Source organism: Nematolebias whitei, chromosome 15, assembly GCF_014905685.2.
Source record: "Nematolebias whitei isolate Nwh7 chromosome 15, NemWhi1, whole genome shotgun sequence".
NCBI classification, from domain to species: domain Eukaryota; kingdom Metazoa; phylum Chordata; class Actinopteri; order Cyprinodontiformes; family Rivulidae; genus Nematolebias; species Nematolebias whitei.
The window spans coordinates 16,563,587-16,584,556 of record NC_056512.1 but is presented as its reverse complement, the minus strand read 5'-3'; the positions used below and the strand labels follow the sequence as shown (position 1 = coordinate 16,584,556).

Below are 20,970 nucleotides of genomic sequence, written 5' to 3'. Positions count from 1 at the left end.
AGTTTTCAGGAAGCTCAATTAAAACATTCAGAAATGTTGAGTTTAAATAAAGCAAGCTTGTGTAAGTGACACGTAAACAGGTTTTCTTCTTAGCTCTACTAATTTGAACAAAACGAGTTGAGTTGAACTTCTCCCACATGTTCAACTTATGTGCAAATCAGAGCTCCATTAAGAATAAAACACTAAACATTAAGAGTTACAGTAAAATCCAGATGTTTAGTGTGATCCATTAAGATATTTAGTCGTATTTACAATAAAGCATTATACATGAAATACCTGATGTGTAAACCTGAAGGTGACTCCTCACCATCAGGATAAACACTAAAATATTTTTAAAAGGTCACTTAACTGTAATAAAAGTCTCATTTGTTGTAAATGCAGAAGGTAAAGCTATAAAAGAATCAACCACAGGAGTCCAGTGAGGAGCCGCTCCGTCACAGATGGGTGTCCTCCTCTCCAGGGTCCGCCTTGAGTTTGGCCAGAGCAGCGTGAACCCTGAACTGGGTTCGCGACTCCATCGAGTAGTTTTTATAGTTGTGCCTGTGGGTCAGAACAGAAGTCAGAGTGGAAACAGTCCTGACCTGCTCCACGGGTCCAGTCATGTCCAGACCTCAGTCCAACTCAATGGACACAAGTGGGAGCTTTTAAAAGATGGAACATTTATTGGAGATAAAGATTAGACAAGAAATGTTCCTTTATCTGCTTTTAAGAATCTACTTGAAAATTTTAATAAAAAATGTTAATATTGGCATTTCTTTCGTATCAATATTAAAAAAAATCAGCAAGCTGAGTCTTCCAGTCTCCCTTCTGAAGTGATGGACGTACAAGTCCAGACAGAAAACCCTTTTGGGCTAAGCAGCTGGCTAACATCTGGGACTTGGCTGAAGTTGCAGAGTTCTGTCTTTGACACAACCCAAACTCTAAAGATGTCAGGAAATTATGTCCAATGTAAATTAAAAACAAAGTAAGGATTTGCAAACCTCAAAAACCTGTTTTATTCACAACAAAACACTGAACATAAATTAATATAATTTGAGATGGATAGATTATTAATCTCCAGGGGAAATTTGAGGCATCCAGTAGCCTGTTCTAAAATTAAACAGAAAAACACATGAACTAATTAAAAAAGAAGCAGAATACACACATTTGGAAAAAGACAACATGCACAAGGTGGTAGAGAGTACTATATTCATTATTAACAAATATACATATGTACACATTTAAGCATACATGTATACGTATATGTACATGTAGATACATACACATGTGTGTTCAGGGTACCACAGATTTACAAGGTTCTATTTTTACTGTACAAGGAGGAGTTGAACAGTCTGATGGCCTGAGGGACAAAGGACTTCGTGAATCCATGGAGCAGGGCTGGGACAGAAGGAGCTCCTCTGCTTCATGATGGTGCTGTGCAGAGGATGGTCAGCATCGTCCATGATGGACAGCAGCTTCCTGAGAGACCTTCTCTCTGCCACTCATGTAAGAGACTCCAGCTCTGTTCCCAGCACAGAACCAGCTTTCCTCACCAGCCTGTCAAGTCACCCAGTATCTCTCCTCTTCATGCTGCCTCCAACACACAGCAGCACAGAAGACACTGGTTACCACAGACTGGTAGAACATCAGCTGGAGTTTCCTCCAGATACTGAAGGAGCCAAACCTCAGGAAGTAGAGCCTTCTCTGACCCTTCCTGTAGAGCAGTCCTCAAATAGTGGGGCACGCCCCCCTGGGGGGCCTGAGGCGATGCCAGGGGGGCGCATGTGACCTGGAGAACATGCTTTTTTTGCTGCAGGGAGTATATATTTTTTTAATTTTCCCACCATTCTCATTTTGTCGCGTGCATTCCGGCAGCTGTTTGCTCGTATCTCTCAGTGTTACTACTAATAAAGTTATTAACAAATATGGCTGCCTTGTCGTTTTGGCAGCCATACATGAATAAATAACTCTGACACCTCCGTTGCATGTGTTTTATGACTCTGGACGCTCGTCACTCACAGCACGCATGCAACAAAGAGTAAACTCAAAGCGAGAGGGACACCTGCCCCCTCTTTCCTCTTTCACGTTGACTAAATGTTTTAGTTTTATCGATGAGTGTGCTCATTGATCCTGACTTCCTCATTTTGATTAAAAAATAAAAAATCAGCGCAAATTGTTTTATTTAAAAGTGAAGAAAAAAAAAAGATTTTAAAAAAAAAAGTGTTTTATAAAACACTCCTGAGTTAAAATGCGGCTGATCAATTTGAATGTATTATTATTTATTGATTACATTTAATTTTTCAGTATCAAATGTTTACAGTTTAAATAAAGAGTTAAATCTTTTTTTGTTCAGGCAAATTGATGCACTTTAAGTTGTCTCTGTTAAAGACTAAAAAACAATGTTAATAAAGTTATTCATTGTAAGTTGATCTATATATTTTTTATTTATTTAATGTTAGAAAGGACACAGTGTTATGCAGATGTGTAGTTATTCATTCAACCTGTATTTAGACAGGTAAATCCCATTGAGCCTCGAGAACTCATTTACAAGAGAGACCTGATTTCAACAAAGAAAGATGACAACAATGGGCAACAACAACAACAACAATAAACAATTATAAAAAGTCTTAATGCAGTTTTTTTTTTTTAAACAAATAGGGTGGCTAAAAAAAGGTAACAAAAAACAGCTAGATTCTAAGGCAAATGTAGAAAACTAAAAACAGGAACATGTCTGCATTGGTCCCTGCCAGGAGTCCAACAGATTCTTAAAGCCACTTAGAGAGGTCAAGGTCGAGAGCTTCAAATCTTTTTGTAAGATATTCCAGGAAACAGGAGCGGAGTAGGAGAAGGCCCTTTTGCCTAGTTCAGTCCTCACTGAGGGAACTCTGCAAGTAATAATGTCCTGAGAGTGCACGCCGTAGCTGCACTCACGCAGAGACATGTAGGAGGAGATGTATGAAGGCAACAGACCAAGAAGTGATTTAAAGATGAAAATGTACCAGTGAGAGAGTCTGTGTGAAGTTAATGATGTCCAGTTAACCAGTGAATACTGGGCGCAGTGGTGGGTACGATAATCACAGCCAGTTATGAATCTTAGTGCACCATGATAGACAGCATCCAACATCTGCAGAGTGCTTGTAGGAGCGTTCATGTAAATAATGTCACCGTAATCAATGGAGGGAAGGGAGGTCATAGATACAAGGTGTTTCCTAGCATTCAGGGTTAGACAGGATCTGTTTCTGAAAAAGAAACCCAGTTTAACTTTTAGTTTCTTTACCAAGTTTTCCACATGGAGCTTAAAAGAGATGTGAGTCGACCAAGATACCCAAATATTTATAGGAATCAACAAACTCAATGGGGACACCATTTGAGGATGAGATCAGAGGAAGAACTGCTGGGACCAACTTCCTGTTTGAAAAAAAGCATCCCTTTGGTTTTGTTGGCATTTAGGACAAGTTTGAGGCGAAACAAATCAGTCTGGATGTTGTTGAATGCAGATTTCAAAAGCTGGAAAGCCTTAGCAACAGTTTTAGCTCGACAATAAACAACTGTGTCATCAGCATAGAAATGTATGGATGCATTAGGGATGTTTTTACCTACATTATGTATGTAGATTGTAAAGAGGGTGGGTCCTAAGACTGAGCCTTGTGGTACACCATTGTTGACTGTTAAATAACTGGAGGAAGTACCATTATGTTGAACACATTGGTCTGAGAGATAGTTAGAGAACCAACCAATGGTGTGTTCTGAGAAACCAATTTCTGAGAGCTTATGACACAAGATGTTATGATCCACAGTGTCAAAAGCTTTAGACAGGTCTAAGAAAAGTGCAGCACAATAATCCTTAGCATCCAGTGCTTCAACAATGTCATTAAGAACCTTCAGTGAAGCAGTGGTTGTGCCGTGTTGTTTCCTGAAACCAGATTGATGTGGAGGTAAGATGTTAAATGAGTCCAGGTAAGTTTTGATTTGAGAGTTTATCAGTTTTTCTAGAACCTTGGCTAAAATGCAGAGTTTAGAGATTGGTCGATAGTTGTTCAGTGAGGTGGGGTCACCTCCCTTGAGCAAAGGAAGAACAAAGGCTGTTTTCCAAGCATCTGGAATGGAGTTTTGGTTTATGGAGAGATTGAAGATGTGGGTCACAGGGACTGTGATGATATGAGCAGCCAGTCTTAAGAAATGAGGTGGAAGTTCATCTGGACCTGCAGATTTTTTAGGGTCAAGATCTTTTAACAGTTTATTGACCTCACTGACTGAGAATGGAGAAAAAGAGAAGCTGTGTTTAACTGAGGATTGACTTGTAGATTTGATTTGTAGAAGTTTGGTTATTAAGTGAAGTGGCTGATTTTCCATTAGTAACTGTGTCAAATAAAGAACTAGAAGCAACAAAATGTTTGTTGAACCAGTTCAGGATCTCGTGCTTATTTGACACAGGAACAGAGTTAACGAGAAGTTGTGCTGGGAGGTCAGATGATTGGGGGGTGACTGAGAGAGATTTGATAGTTTTCCAGAATCTGTTGGGGTCATTTAGATTTTTGGAGGTCTGAGATAAGAAATAGTTGCATTTTGCTGCTTTGATAGCAGTTGTGCATTTATTCCTCATCTGTCAAAAACTCAACCAATCAGTGTCTGAGTCAGATTTTCTCGCTGCAGCCCAAAGATGGTCTCTCCTGTGCAGGAGGTCAGCTAGCTCTGGAGTAAATCAGGGGCTGTCTCGTCCCTTTATTCTGAACCGATGAAAAGGAGCATGTTTGTTCACAAAATAAATGAAACTATTGTGAAAATAGTTCCAAGCAGTGTTCACGTCATCAATTAATAGAATACGATGCCAGTCAAAGTGAGACAGATCCCAGAGGAATGCCTGTTCACAAAAATGTTTCAGATCCCTTTTTTGAATTAATCTGGGCTTAGAAGGTGGAAGTTTAAAATCTCTCAGAGTCGCTGTCACACAATGATCACTCAAAATGTTAGCAAATACACTTGTACCAGGGAATTTGTGAGGCATATTTGTTTGAAACAGGTGTAAGATGGAGGACTTTTCAGGACGGTTTTTGTTTGGTCTAGTGGGAGAGTTGATCAGTTGGGTTAGATTGAAAGACAGGCAACATTCCTTGAATTTATCACAGGGGGGGGGGGGGGGGGCGACTTACCCCAGTCAATGTTGAAACCTGCCAAAAAGATCTCTGTGAATTTTAAATTACCAAGGAATTCTATCAGGGAAGACAGAGCCTCAGATGTTGCTGAAGGAGGACGATAACAACCCACTACAGATGAAATCTGGCCTCCATTCAAAGTGATGTTTACAGCTAAGGCATCATCTTGGTTAGGAATTGTTTTAGAAGACACAAGACTAGCAACCAGAGAATCTCTGATGTAAATAGCAACTCCACCTCTGCCCCCCCCTTTTTTTTATGATAACAGCAATAGATGTTAAATCCATTGATTACCAGGTCATTATTCAGTACAGATTTGTTGAGCCAGGTTTCAGAGATTAAGATTACATCTGCCCCAGAAGAACTGACCAGAATTTTCAAGGTATCAAGTTTTCTCAGAAGGCTATGAGCGTTTACATGCAGAAAATGAAGCCCAGACACGTTTTTAAAGTCATTTGGTGTTAGGCTGAATCCCTGACAGCAGTAACATTATTATCAGACATTTTCTCGAGTTTTTCGTGACTGATGTGTAATTACAGGAGTTAACAGTGTGACAATGAATTAGCCTCCATAATCAAACCATGAGAAACATTAATGAAGACGCGATCATTCAGAACCCAAAAACAGTGAAAGTTGCAGTGATGGGCAGATCCAAGTATATTAACAAGATTCAGTGACTCCAGATAGTCTGAGATCTGAAAATAATGACAATAATATGAATGTCCTGATGCATGCTCAATAATAATAATATGAATGGTGCAGAAAAATCTCAGACCATAAAACGTCACAAATCAAATGGGCAAACAAGTCCGACGAGGTGGCCCAACTGCAGTTTGAGTTGGGCTGAGGGGGGCTCCGGCCCCCTTGTGAAGATGGATGGATGCTCCCATGAGAAACAGAAGCTGGGTCCAGAACCAACAGACAGAAACAGATAATTTGTAGCAAATAGCAGAGCGAGCTGCCAGAAAATCCTCCTGAAATGAAAGGCATGGTCCTAGCTCGTTTCAGGTCAACAGGGGACAACAGCGTGATCTGGAACAAAGTTAATTATTATCCAGGTGAGTTTGGATGGAGGCCTGCAGCAACTCCGATACAAACTCTGAACTTCTCTCGAGCACCACGCAGCGCTGCTCCTCTGCTTCTCTGCATGTCACCTCCACTCCCGACAGCACGAGAGGCACCCCCGGTGAAAAACGAGACTGACCGGAGAGGCTGAGGCTGAAGTCGTCACTGGTCCAGTCCGGTTCTGCTCTAGTCCGGCTCCGGCGCTCCACAGCACGAGAGACCAAGAGGCTGAAATTGTCCCTGGCCCGTTTCTGCTCTGGTCCGGTTCCGGCGGTGCTTCAAAGCATCAAAGCGTCTCATCCAGGCGAACACAGCGATTCCACGGAGGTGGACAGTTCTTCGTTTAAAAGTAACGGGCTGCTCACTGAAGCTGAGACCGGCTCTGTTGAAGACGAAGTCCCCCACAGCCAACTCGATTCGGTTCTGGTCCAGTTCGGGGGACACAGGTACGCTTCCCCCACACCAATGAAGACACCACGAGGGCCAGTCCAGCAGAAAACCAGCGAAATACCACCCAGCGAATCTTGTTGGAACCAGGTAGAACCATAAAGATCCAGATGAGAAGTTTGTTGGAGTCCAGAGAGAGAGAGAAAAACCACCGGACCTTCGTGCGACGACTCCCAGCTCGAGGGGTCACCTGGCCGGCAGGGTGCGCTTAGAGTGACCGGTGGGGTGGGAGCGGCCGGTCCTGGACCAAAATATATTTTTGGACGGTCCCGTCCGGCTCTCTGAGTCACTGAACACCGAATTCAGTTGGAAGGGGGACCAACTTTAGTCCGGTTCGAAAAAACGGGTCAGTTTGATGATAAAAGACTGCAGAGAAGCCGGAGGGAGCTGCCGTCAAATCAGCTTGCCGGAAATGACAAAGTTATAACAATTTTATAGACGAATGATATTATTTCCAGTCGTGGCGGAGAGTTGGGGGGCACAAAATATTTACTTCTTCCTGGGGGGGCGTAACAGAAAATAATTGAGAAGCACTGCTGTAGAGGGAGTCCATGTTCACTGACCAGTCCAGCCTGTCATCCAGATGTTTGTGAGTCTGCCCACCTCCACATCAACCCCCTCAATTGAGACCGGCTTAAGGGTAGGCCCAGACCTTCTGAAGTCCACTAGCATTTCCTTTGATTTACTCATGTTCAGCTGTAGATGGTTGGATGTGCACCACACTACAAAGTCCTCAACCAGGGTCGTGTCCTCCCTCTCCTGTCCTCCTTTTCCTGTCCTCCCTCTCCTGTCCAACAACTGCAGTACTAAGCACTTCTAAGTTGCAGAAAACAGTTTAGTGAAGATAGTGACTCAGACTAGCTGTGTGCTGTGCTCCCGGGGCAGAGCCCTTTCTGCTAGCAGGAGTCTGGTCACACAGGTTGGACATTTGCATGATAATGTGAACACATTAACATTTAACGCAAGGTTAAATTTTGATACAAAAGTCAGGGGAAGTTCTGGCATGGCGCAGGAGGAGAGGGTGATGATGGGAAATGGGACGTTTGGTCTCTGCTGCACAGAACTGGTCATGTGTGAACATGAATGGACGTTTATTAATTATTTTTTCAGACCATGATCTTTATAGCAGGGCAGGCGTTTCTATTGGGAGAGTTTTCACGTCATTATATTCATGTAGCTCCAAATCACACTGAACAGAAACATTCACAGACATAAAAAATCAATTGGTAATGTTATTTATCTAGAGGGCCGCCCTCCTTGGATAATGGTAGGGGCAAAGCTGAATGCAAGGTCTTCTGGCAGAGATCATATGTTGCTCTAAAACAGGAGCGTTCAAAGTTTTTATATGTAGACCAAAATTGTCAGATAAAAGTAGTTGCGGTAAAAAAAAGAATTTAAGATTAATTATTGAAAAAAGCATGTTTATTATGGTTTTTTAATTTGATTATTTTCATTTTAAACCCCTCAACAACAATGTGAACAATATTTTGGAAAAAATACAAAAGTTTACTGATTTTGGTGGTAAAGGAGTTCTAAATTGTTAAAACATTAAAAACTTTAAAAACATCAACCGTATATTATTTTTTAAAATGAGTTGAATTAATTTGATTTGTTGTTTTGATTTCTTGTTCTTGGAAAGTTCATTTGAGTTTGTCCTCAGAAACAAAAGTCTATTCTGTTCTTTAAAAACAATCACTAAAAAGTAAGAGTGACTGAAGAACTGAAAAAACATGTCCCTATTTGTTGTAGATGTGTCGCTGCCATGAAAATGAGAATTTATTATGTTTATTAGCTCTATTATGAATAAAATATGGATTTAAAAGATTTGCAAAGCTTTTGTTTTTATTTACATTTTATACAATCCCAAGGTTCTGGTATCAAACTGTGCTACTTCAAATATAAATGTCTACCCTTTTTAAAAAAGTGCATGCAAGAAAACAAAATGCAACTTGTGTGAAAGAATAACTCACTTGGCTTTACGCAGTATTTTAATGGCCTCGTCTCTTCTGCCTTGGTCGATGTAAAGCAGACTGAGCTCCACCAGAGAGTTTGGCACCAGATAGTGGTCGAACTTAATCTTCTTCTCACTGAAAAACAGGGATAAAAAAAATTATATGCTACTTGGTCCTGTGATGGACTTGTGAGGGTGTCCCCCGTCTCCTCACACAGTGACTGCTGGACTTGGGCATCAGTGACCCCCACAACGAAGCAGCTAAAGATAATGGATGGATGTTTAACATGTGGGTCCAGTTGTGTCCATTTAAAATGGAGTGTGGCAAGATGGAAGACTGTTCTGTGGTCAGATGAGTCACGATTTGAAGTTCTTTATGGAACATTGGGACGCCATGTCATCCGGACCAGAGAGGACAAGGATAGCCCAAGTTGTTATCAACGCTCTGTTCAGAAGCCTGCATCACTGATGGTATGGGGTTTGTTGGATTTAATATTTTATACATTTTTATAATTCCTATCAAGCACTCAAATGTCATGTCACATAAAGGGTGTGCGTGTCTTTCTTCCAAGGTTGAACTATGTTTATAGAAAATGTTTGCTAATTCTAACTAGTTGACCTTTAAATATAATCTCATAGTAGCTAAGGATAATTTTACAAGTTCACATTTGATAAATTACAAGCAATCAAATCAGGCCAGAGAGCAGACTGATTAACATAAATAAAGCTAGAACATAGCTCTTTAATTTAGACAATAAAGTTTGATTAAGTAAAATCAAATTAAAAGTATAACCATGATCCAAATAAAAACACGAACATAAGTTAGATAATATAATTATTCCTAGAAATAAACAACTATTTCAAATCAGTTGGTATCACTAAGGTATAATCACGTTAAACAAACAGCGTTAACAGTTTAAACGCAGACAAGGAAACTAAGATGAATCTGCCTTAAAAAACAGAATCACCAGGCCTTCAACAGATATTGAATTAACACCCAGGAGGTAGGTAATAATTAATAGTTATTAATTATTACGTATAAACAATTTAGACACGAATCATTTTATATCCCTAAAGTATAATAGCAAGTTAAACTTTAAACAAAAGCCGATTTCGGTGTACCAAAACTTATCTGAAATATAGACGTTAACGTCCTTGAGGGGGCGGGCTAAGTCGTAACCATAGCGACGGAAGCTGAACCAATCAGGAAGCTAGCCTTCTCAAACGGGGATAAAAGGCCGGAAATGACGCACGCCCACCGAGCATTTTCCGGGAGGCGCACATGGCGGTTCGTTCTTAATGCTCCATTTATATGCATATATCTTATTAATGTAATTGTTTGTCTCTGAATATCTGTAACCCATGTTGTGTCAAATAAATCTTTTATACAAAGGGCGACGCCTCAGCCATTTTGAACACGACGTGGTACTCTAACCACGACAGGTTGCATGAGCGCTTGTGGCATGGGCAGCTTGCATGTCTGGAAAGGCACCATTAATGCAGAGAACTATGTTCAGGTTCTAGAACAACATATGCTCCCATCTAGACGTCATCTCTTTCAGGGAAGACCCTGCATTTTTCAACACGATAATGCCAGACCACATTCTGCAGCAATCACAACATCATGGCTATGTAGGAGAAGGATCCGGGTACTGAAATGACCAGCCTGCAGTCCAGATCTTTCACCTATAGAGAACATTTGGCACATCATAAAGAGGAAGGTGCGACAAAGAAGGTCCAAGACGATTGAACAGTTAGAGGCCTGTATTAGACATGAATGGGAGAGCATTCCTATTTCTAAACTTGAGAAACTGGTCTCCTCTGTCCCCAGACGTCTGTTGAGTGTTGAAAGAAGAAGGGGGGATGCCACACAGTGGTAAAAATGGACTTGTCACAACTTTTTGGGGATTTGTTGACGCCATGAAATTTGGAAACAACAGATTTTTCCCTTAAAATGATACATTCTCTCAGTTTAAACTTTTGATCTGTGATTTGTGTTCTATTCTGAATAAAATATTAGATGTTGGCACCTCCACATCATTGCATTCAGTTTTTATTCACAATTTGTTTAGTGTCCCAACTTTTTTGGAATCTGGTTTGTAAGTCCATGTATGGAAGTTGTGGTGACAGAGCGCAGGTGGCTCGTTATGAGGGCAGGTGCTTAGATTTAAGAGCAGGTAGATCGCCGAGGATCACATCCCATGCTGATTTGACATTGATCCTGGCAGAGGTATGTTTGTTCTGAACATTGTCCCTTTTTGGAACTTTGTATTATCTTTATCGCTCCTTTTGATTTTAAGGGTTAGATCCTTTTTAGAGGGTGTGACACACGGGGAGAGCATATTGACCAGTTTAATTTATCAGGAGGTTGGCCTGCTGCTGTTTCTGTTTGGTTTTAGTGTTTAGCCTCAGTAGTTTTTATTATTAATTAAGACTATTTCCTGGATTTTGTTTTGGGTAAAGGAAGGGGAAATCCTGGTGTTCAGCCCTCTGGATTATTTTAAAGGGGACCTACGATGTCCCGAGGTTCAAAGCTGTTTTTCTTAGACTGAAGAGACTAGTGGAAGGGGAGTTTTATTTCTTTGTTGTGTTCACCAGGGCTTTTGGGAACACCTAGGTGTATTTATTTTTTTTGCTCTTTATTTCTCCCCCAAGCAGTCTAATTTATTCAAACAGGTTTTAACTACATATCAACTAAGAGGTTCCCAGGGCCAGCCCTCTGTTTTAGCTTTCTATTTTTTATCTTTTATAATATAATATTTAAGATCTTATTGAAAGTACACTAGACCTTAGCCCAGGGCAGTTTTTGTACTCTTGTGAACCAAATAAAATGTATCTAACTTGCAAGCAACGCCTCTGTTAACTCTTACAAACTTACCTGTGTAACAAAAGGGGAATGTGAGGTTCTCCTACCACTCACTATAGGTAACGGTGATTGTACCTCAGGTCACAATCAAATAAACTGCATCTTAAAATTTAAGCATCTTCTCCAGGAGATGATGCCATTCTTGACATTTGCTACACAAATATTCACAGTATGAGAACTGATGCTAAGAAAACAAACTTAGCTTAACTCATGTTGGACTACTTTGGAATCAGTTCAAATTTGCTTTTCTTGTTTGTCTTTTGCTCTTAATCCATAAACACAAATAAACAGAATGGTTGCCAGAGTTTCTAAAAGGTGTTTGAAGAAGAACTGACGTAATGTACAGATTGATATTTGTCCACATGAGGAGCTCACCTTGAACACACTTTGATGAAACACTCCTCGGCAGCCTGGAGGATCCCTTGGTTCTTGAAGCACAGCCCCTTCAGCATATGGATCAAACAGCGGTCATCCACTGTATACTCATTTTCTGCCAAGAGAGAATTAAATATGCTCTAATTAAAGTAGTATTAAACCATATAAGCCCCCCCCCCCCCCCCCAAATCTTGATTTTGTTTAAGCTACATTACCAGGAGACTCCAGTAGAGTGCGCTCTGCCTCCACCAAAGTCTGCATCATGCCCTCGGTGAGCTCCGGCTGTTTGCACATCATACTAAAACCGTTCCACATGTACATCATCTCCTGTAACCAAGCAGCTCGTAAGGTTAGAGACTGCTGTGAGCAGAACAATCATCCAGCTGCATGAATATGAATGCATGTCTTTCTTTACCAGTGCTGGAACTGGCAACCTGATCAGCTGAGGAGCTTTGTAGCGTCTGGCTTTACGAATTGCAAACTTCTCTGTGGGAGGTGACTTCCCTGCGATCTTCTGCTTGAGGGTTGGTACTTGTCTGTAAAAATGGAGAACAATGAAGATTTGTTCGTTTTTAAACCAGTGCATTAATTTGAGTTGCTTATGTCTGCATGCTGGCTTTAAAAGATGAGCTGCAGGATTCTGAACGAGCTGCAGTCCTGAGGGGCTGGCCTGGCTAACGCCAACATACGGAGACTTACAGTAATCCAGCCGGGAGGTAAAACCTGAATCACCTGTTCAGAGTCGGTAAAGAGTAAAAAAGATTTGACTTTAGAAAATGCCCCACACAAGCCTCGTTTAAAAAAAGGATCATTTTACTACAGAATTAATCTGATTCTCATTTAACTATCCATCCATCACCTTTACCACTTTTTAACATGAATTTTAAAAACAGCTCTAAGCTCCCAGATGGGAGAAACATTGTAGTTTCCACTGGGGCCAAAACTATTGAAGTAAGTATTCCTGCCTGTTGCAGGAGACTGGGGTTTAATTCCTTAATGTGAAGAAACAATTCTGGGGTAACATGGTGGCACAGAGGTTAGAGAAGGTGGGTCTGTGATCAAAGGTTGTCGGATCAACTCCCCGATCAGACAACATCTAAATGTTGTGGGAAACAGCCACACCTGCCACCACCCTCATTTGCCTCACTCTGGGCCCTTGAGCAAGGCCCTTAACCCCCACCATCTGCTCCCATGGGCACCCTAGATGTCAGCTCTCTGCTCCACACAGAGGGCTGTGGTAGCTCAGTGGTCTGTGGTTGCATCAGGAAGGACATCCAGCGTAAAAACAACTGCCAAATCTTTGTGTGAGTTAGTTCGCTGTGGTGATCCCTGAAGAAGGGAGCAGCCTGAAGAAAATAATAAAATAAAAAAAATCGTGGCACAGCTAGTAGAGCTGTCCTCTCAGTGAGAAGGCTTCCAGATTAAATCCTCACTGGGAACATTTCTGGGTGGAGTTTGCATGTTAGGCTGATTGGTAACTCTAAATTGTTCCTAGGTGTGTGAGAGAGTGAATGGTTGCTTGTCTCATTTGTCTCTATGTGGCCTAATGATGGACTGGAGACCTGTCCAGGGTGCACTCCGCCTCTTGCACAGTGACCACTGGATATGGGCACCACTGACCCTTGCAACCTGGGAAGGATGAAACAGTTAAAGATAATAAATCGGAGGTCAAATCGTGGTTTCAAAGAAAAATGATTGCACTTCATTGGTACATAGAAAATAAACTGGGACCAAGAATTGATCCTTGGGGAACTCTGTGTGTGTGTGTGTGTGTGTGTGTGTGTGTGTGTGTGTGTGTGTGTGTGTGTGTGTGTGTGTTTGTGTGTGTGTGTGTGTGTTGGGGGGATAGTTCAAGGGTTAGAGTTAGAGTCAGAGATTTATTTGTCATTCGCACCACATGTGTTAGTGTTTGAGACTTGATACCAAATCAGATTTTGTAGTTATTTATTAAATGGCATTTTTGTACACACTTGTACTACAAGTGTACTACTACACTTGTAGTTTGTCATGTAACTCATTTTTTCTTGTTTAATTAAATAATTTATTTTACCAAGTAATTGTTTTACCATCTTGTTCATTCAATCTTAAGATTATATTTTAATTAAACTGCTATAATGTGCAAAAGTATTGAGTCATTTTTTATTTCTTTATATTTTGCTACCAAGTTAATCCAAAGTAATCTTGAGCATCAGTTGTTCAGACTATCTGAAGTTTGGACTTCAGCTACTTTTTTCATCCACCTTCAGTTCAGTACCTGACCTTTGCAGAAAAATATTTGTAACTACTTATCTAAGATGTTTTGATGTCAAGCAGAAATGTTCAAGCTTTGAGCAACAAAGACAGATCAAGAAAACTAGCCCAGAGAGAAGTAAAACTTTAATCATTTAAACATATTTAACTGGCACACTTATATTTTGTTCCCTTTTTTTATCTCTCTCATGAGTAAAAACCAAGAATCAATAAAAAAAAAAAAGTCTTAATTTTTGCAACCTCTGTGCTTTCACTATAGAAACAGTGTATGTTTTCAAACAGCAAAAAAATAAAACAGTGTACTTTTCACATAAATGCCTCCCTGCATAATTTAAATGTTTGTCTAAGCTTTATTGCTTATTTGCTTGTGAATCTTCGTGTTTTCAAAGGGCAGTTCTGTGTGGGTTTGCATGTTGCGTCACACTTCCTGACATGATCTTGACAGCTTCCAGCTCATTTTGATTCAAACACAGGAGATAATCATTCGGGTAGTGCTGACTTGTTGATTTTCATGTCATGAAAAACACTCAATTACAAGCAAATGTTTTGAGAATTTAAAGTATAGTTCAGATTTTTTCTAAATGAGTTCTGTGGAAAGGTTATGAGCATATAATATCTTACCTGTTGTAGATAGATCATTGACTGTCCTCAGTTTGGAGTAAAAGTGTTAAACTCTGACCAGACTAATGAGCCAACAGATAGTTTCAGAGGGGTCAAGACTAAAAGAGGAATTATACATTTTATATTCATGCAAACACTATTTTAAATCTTGGCTTAAAAAATAGCATAATAGTTAAAAAGCACTAATGCAGCTTGGCTCATTCATTTAGTTTTCCTCTTTTTAAAAACCAATACAATTACTGGTACAAGATTACTGCTCTGGACTTGAACCACCCGTCTTACAATGCTAATCACAGTTTACAGTTTGTTATTTTTATTATTTGTTGTTCCCACAGTTCTTTTTCTGGATTTGGAGTAATGTTTTGAGTTGTACTGCTTGTTTTTGTTGTTTTCATGCTTTAATCGTTGCTGGTTTATATCTATCTGTAACACTGCCTCTTGGCTAGGCCATCATTGTAAATGAGAACTGGTTTTCTATTGACCTACCCGTTAAAATAAAGGTTGATGAATAAAATAGATACATTTTACGAACCTTTACATCACCATCAGTTTTGCATTACTGTCATTTACATAGCATTCTGTTTTTATTGGCCTGAACAAACTGTGGCAGAAGCAGCACCCTGGGGCAGGTCATAAAATATATATACTGTATATTCATGCTGAAATATCAACAATGTTCAGTCAGGTCATCTGGATGGTTGCTTTTTTTGCTGAGATGTTTCGTCTTTCATCCAAAGGACTTCTTCAATCTGAGGAGCCATCAAACAAATAGAATCCCACAAACAGCATACGCCATAGTGGGAAAAAAACCCCAGTTTGCTGGTGATAAGATGGCCTCCAGGGCCGCCCTCTCCCCCGTCACCACCTCTGAGGCAGCCATGCCAACGTGGTTCAAAACACCAAAGTTCATGCTCAATAATCCAGGTACAAATCCAACAATGTTCAGTCAGGTCATCTACATGGTTTCTTTTTTGCTGAGATGTTTCATCCTTCATCCAGAGAACTTCTTCAATCTGAGGAGCCACCAAACAAACAGAGTCCCACTTCTTTTGTTGCCGAGACGTTTCGTCCCACTGGACTCAGTCCCACTGAAATATCCATGTGTTGCAAAACTGACGGCAGTGTGAAAGTTTATAAGACAATGTTTGCATGAACAGAAGCTGCAGGTGTTTTTTAAGACAACAACAACGCACTTTGGTCTTGGCTGCACTCAAACTAGCTGTGAGCTCATCAGACTTGTTGTAATTAAACCTCATTTCTCCAAACCGAGATTGTTCAAAGAGTTATGCAGGCTATTAATGGTTTATAACTATTCCACAGAAACCTACTTCAAAATGTCTAATCTCTAAAAACAACATGCATCATAAAAAAACAAAATGCAGATTTACCTAAAGAGCTCTACCTCATCCTCCCCAAAAGGTCTGGCTTCGTCTTTAGGCAGCATGCTGAGGTAAGCAGCTTTCATGTACACATACATGGCCTGAGGAAAACATGAATACAGAGGTCATTCATTAAAACGTTTTACCGTTTGAATAAAACTGACATGTGCTTTTTGTACCTTGGACCAACGGCTCTCTTGGCTCAGTAGGTCTGCATAGAAGTACGCCATCTTCCACGCACGCTTAAAGGTAAAGCACCACATCAGCTCCCAGTAGCACATGTGGTGAAACTGCTTCCACGTCTGCTGGGCCTTGCAGCCGTCTTCAAACAAGGCCACCGCCTGTTAGCCCAATAAAATAGCACAATTAGAAGATTAGCGATGACGCATCAGTGACTCAGTATTTGAGGTGTCTTGAATATTAACATTGGATGCTAGTCCTTTGAATTTTACTGCCTAAAACACAGGACTGTTATTACCATGGCAACCAAGGCATTTTGTGCTGCACCCAGCCTAAAGAAGGGTCACTTACTCTTCTATAAAATCTGTTCAAACAAACAGCTGTAATAAAATATTCAACACAGATATTTTTAAACACACCTCATCAATGTTTCCTTTGATCTCCTCAGTTCTGCCAGCAAAGAAAAGAAATATTGCACCCTAGATGGAAGGACAAAGGCCAGTAATACAGTTTCAGTCATCAGTTTGCTCATTGTTAAATTTTCATCAATCTACGAAATATAAAAGAATAATTCCAGGCCATATTTAACCAAGACATTTCTCTCTGCTTCAGCACACACTGTGTTGGTGCGTTAAGTTTGTTCTCTGGGATGGGCTGGCATGTAGGTTAAAGGTGGAGTGGATAGTGTTAGTGAATTTACAAGAAAATGAATGGAAGGAGAGACAGTATGGACGTACTGACCTATCCCTTAGTTATGCTGCTATAGGTTTAGACTGCTGGGGGATAAATTAACCTTATTTAATCAAATGAATAGTTACAAATGAATGCAAACGAATAATTTGTATTTGTAATTGTTTCCATCTTAAGTTTTTTTTTAAATCTTTCCTCCTAATGAGGGACCTGCTCTCCTGCTCGCCTCCATTCTGGACCTGCCATTCTGTGTCCGTTTTTCCTTCCTGTCCTCTCAAACCAGCCGGTCGAAGCAGATAGTCGCTCGTCTTGAGCCTGGTTCTGGTGGAGGTTTTTTCCTGTTAAGAGGGCGTTTTCTCCTTTTCACTGTTGCCTTGTGCTAGCTCAGGATGGAAGACTGAAGAAATGAAGACAATGTTCCGGTCACATTTGACTGGAAGACAACGAAGCTGCTGTAGTACAGGAGTGATGTGATTATGGAAAAGGATTTGGGTAATGACATGGGCAGCAGAGTTCTGAACAGCCTGTAACTTATGATGGGATTTATTGGGGAAGCCGAAAAGAAGGGGCTTACAATAATCAACCCGTTGTCACTGTTTAGATGAAGAAAATTGTAGGAAAACCAGTGGTTAAGCTCAGTGCAACAATCAGTGAGGATGGAGGGTGGGAGCATAGAATTAGGTCTCGTAGACAAGTAGAGCTGGGTGTCGTCCACATATTAGTGAAAATGGATGCCAAATTTACGAAAGATATGACCAAGCAGAAGAGGGTAAGTAATAAAGAGGAAAGGGCCAAAGGACAGAACCTTGTGGCACACGAGTAGAAACAGGGGAAGACTGAGAGCAAAAAGACTGAAGTTGAATTAACTAAGTGCGACCAGAGAGAGACGATTTGAACCAGTCAAGGTGAGTACAAGAAATGCAGGTTGAAGAAGTTCATCTATTGAGGAGGAAAGAAAGAGAGATGGTGTCAAAGGCTGCACTCAGGTTGAGGAGGATGAGCCATTTTGCAGATACCACCATCTTTGTTTAATACAAAGCATTGTGGTCCTGTTTGGGGCACCCAGTGTGTGACTTGAACAAGTGTGAAAATGGGTCGTGGGTCACTGTGCCGTGTACATGTGCAACAATTATCACAGATCCACAGGGATTGTGTGTGTGTGTGTGTGTGTGTGTGGGGGGGGGGGGGGGTGATGTTGGTTAGCATAGTTACATGATGGAATTTTTTTATTTTTTTCATTTACCCTTTATTTATCCAGGTAGTCTCAATGAGCCACAAGAACTCGTTTTCAAGAGAGACCTATTTAGGGAGCAGATGGGAGGGGTTAAGGGCCTTGCTCATGGGCCCAGAGTGGGGCGAATGAGGTAAGGGAAACACTGTATAGGTAACTAACAGTCATAACCGGGATCCCTATTCAACCTATATGAAATAAAGTGGTTATTACTTTTTTATTTTAATAAGTAATGCTGAAAACCTGAACACGTCTATATTGTACATTTGCTTTATTAACAATAACAGATGCAAAAAGATTGAGGAAAGAACTGGAAGTGGTAGAAATGAAGATGTTGAAGATGTTGAAGTTCTCCTTAGAAGTGATAAAAGGATGGATAAGATTAGGCATGAGATCGTCAAAGGTACAGCACAGGTTGAACAAGATAAAGGTTGAATAAGATAAAGTTAGAGAGACCAGACTGAGATGTTTGGACATGTCCAGAGGAAGGACAGTGGGTATATTGGTAGAGGGATGTTAGAAATGCAGCTGCCAGGAAAAAGAAAAGAGGAAGGCCAAAGAGGAGATATATGGATGCAGTTAAAGAGGACATGGAGGTAGTTGGAGTGAGGACAGAGGATGCAGAGGACAAAGTGAGGTGGAGAAGGATGACTTGCTGTGATGACCCCAGAAGAGGGAAGAGACGAAAGAAGAACATACACCATGCAGGTTACAGACTACAATAAAATATTAATTTACCACCATTATAACAAAAATTAATTTATTAACCAATTAATATTTATGCCAAATATAATGTGTGTCCAAGACGGACATTTTATAGTAAGCATTTATAGAATCTTAGGTAGGTCTAGATCATATGGAGGCTAGTCATTTTAGGCTTCAACCCCAACATCCAAGCAGCATAACAGCTCTATGTCCTGTCTCGGATTAGAAAGACGTGATTATAATGATAGCAGTTTCAGTGCTGTGGTGGGGGTGAAAACCAGATAGACATGTAGTCTATGGCTGATTTTTATTTATTTTCTTTCATTCTTTCAAGTACATACCTCCACCTCTCCCAAGTTCTCTTCCACCTGTTCCCTGTTCTCAACATAGATCACAATGTCATCTGCAAACATCATAGTCCACGGAGATTCCTGACTGACCTCATCTGTTTGTCGGTCCATCACCAGAGTAAACAAGAAGGGGCTCAGAGCTGATCCTTGATGCACTCCCACCTCCACCTTGAAGCTATCTGTCACTCCTACAGCACATCTCACCACTGTCCTGCTGTCCTCGTACATGACCTGTACCAGTCTAACGTACTTCTCTGCCACCCTGTCCTTATGACTTAAATTAATTAATTCAGACACTCACCCAGAGTAATATTCATGCCAGAACCACCACAGAAATAAATATGGTTTACACATGATTACAGGACTATAGCTAATTTGTGACAATTCCCTCAACATGTTCAGACAAACTAGGGTAGTGAAATGGTTACTATTTAGACATAAGCTAATTTTGCAACAAAACATTCAAATTAAAATATTGTATTAACAGTTGAGCTCATCTATACTTTGTTAGATATAGATTTGCTACACTGCATATTTCTCCACATCATGATGTGTTGAAATAAAAAAAATTTAAAAAGCCTCTGGAGACGATTCTTACCTTCGGGTATCGAAGCCGGAAAGGTTTTAGCAGTCTTTCAGCCTCAGCTACCTCACCTTCCCCAGTTCCTGTGAGGATAAAACAGAATATAATGATACAGAAACCTTTATACAAAATAAACAATGCATTAAATTAATTGACACTGTCTGAGATTGTCAAAACCACATGAATTTAGCTGCAGCACTACCAAGTATGACTGTGAGGAAGGTATGGTAGCAGAGCAGCAGCAGAACACACAACATGGAGCGCAAGTTCATCCCTGTCGCAGCACCACACAGGAGAGACAGACCATACTCCTACAACAAAACATGCAGAAAACAAGTACCAGTCAGTAGAGTGATGAGAGAAGGCATGATGGGAAAAAAATCTGATGTATCAAACCTTGTCTCCTGAAAAGCCTGCAAACTCCAACATTTTAAGTATCCGCGGAGGAAATAACGATAGTGTCTGAAAACAGAAAACGGACTAAATACACTGTATGGTGCAAACACGATGTATGTGATTACAACTGCCTGTCGGTTTTAATAAGGTTGTTAAAAAGAGAACATAAAGAATACATCTGATCAAATCAGGTCTTAAATGAGGGAAAGACTGTACAACTAGCCATTGCAAAAACGTGGAACCATAGTGTGGAAAACCTTGTTACACTGCATTGTTTAATGGTTTGTGGAACCACCTTCAGCAGCATTCATTTGAAGAACTTGTCTTCTCTATGACCAGTGTTTCATATTATCCCTTGTGCTGCCCAGAAGGCCTCTGGGTCAGTGTAACCCAAGGGCAGTTAAAAGGTGGAGGGATATTTACGGTATACTCAGCAAAACAGATTATTTTTCATTCTGTTGTAGATTTGCTGCTATGCCTTTGTCTTGTTGCATCATGAGCCAGTTTGGTCCAAGGGTCAGCTGCTGGACAGATGGCCTCACATTTGGCTCCTTTGTGTACATGGTTGACTCAAAAAACTTCAGGGTTCTCAGGTCCTGCGGTGGCAAAATAAGCTCAAATCACCAGCTTGATAGAGAGGAACACTGGTTTGAGAGAGGAGTAAAAGGAGGCCATCTTTGTGAAGAGAACCCGTCCATCATTAACTCAACTCAACTTTATTTTGGTAAATTAGCATTACAGAAAAAGGA

The 20,970-nt window shown here is 40.6% G+C and overlaps 1 protein-coding gene across 1 annotated transcript in view; it reads right to left on the bottom strand.

The window, feature by feature from the left end:
• Nucleotides 1-434: 434 nt before the first annotated feature.
• Nucleotides 435-20,970, bottom strand: part of zgc:158403 (tetratricopeptide repeat protein 39A) — a 47,224-nt gene continuing 26,688 nt past the window's right edge. The window contains exons 7-17 of the mRNA XM_037689410.1: nucleotides 20,222-20,287; nucleotides 20,028-20,136; nucleotides 19,841-19,908; nucleotides 16,686-16,745; nucleotides 16,266-16,427; nucleotides 16,096-16,187; nucleotides 12,252-12,372; nucleotides 12,052-12,163; nucleotides 11,837-11,951; nucleotides 8,615-8,731; nucleotides 435-540 (exon numbers count right to left, since the gene is read on the bottom strand). Of these exons, the coding sequence (XP_037545338.1) occupies nucleotides 435-540; nucleotides 8,615-8,731; nucleotides 11,837-11,951; nucleotides 12,052-12,163; nucleotides 12,252-12,372; nucleotides 16,096-16,187; nucleotides 16,266-16,427; nucleotides 16,686-16,745; nucleotides 19,841-19,908; nucleotides 20,028-20,136; nucleotides 20,222-20,287 (1,128 nt within the window). The remainder of the gene's footprint in view (nucleotides 541-8,614; nucleotides 8,732-11,836; nucleotides 11,952-12,051; nucleotides 12,164-12,251; nucleotides 12,373-16,095; nucleotides 16,188-16,265; nucleotides 16,428-16,685; nucleotides 16,746-19,840; nucleotides 19,909-20,027; nucleotides 20,137-20,221; nucleotides 20,288-20,970) is intronic.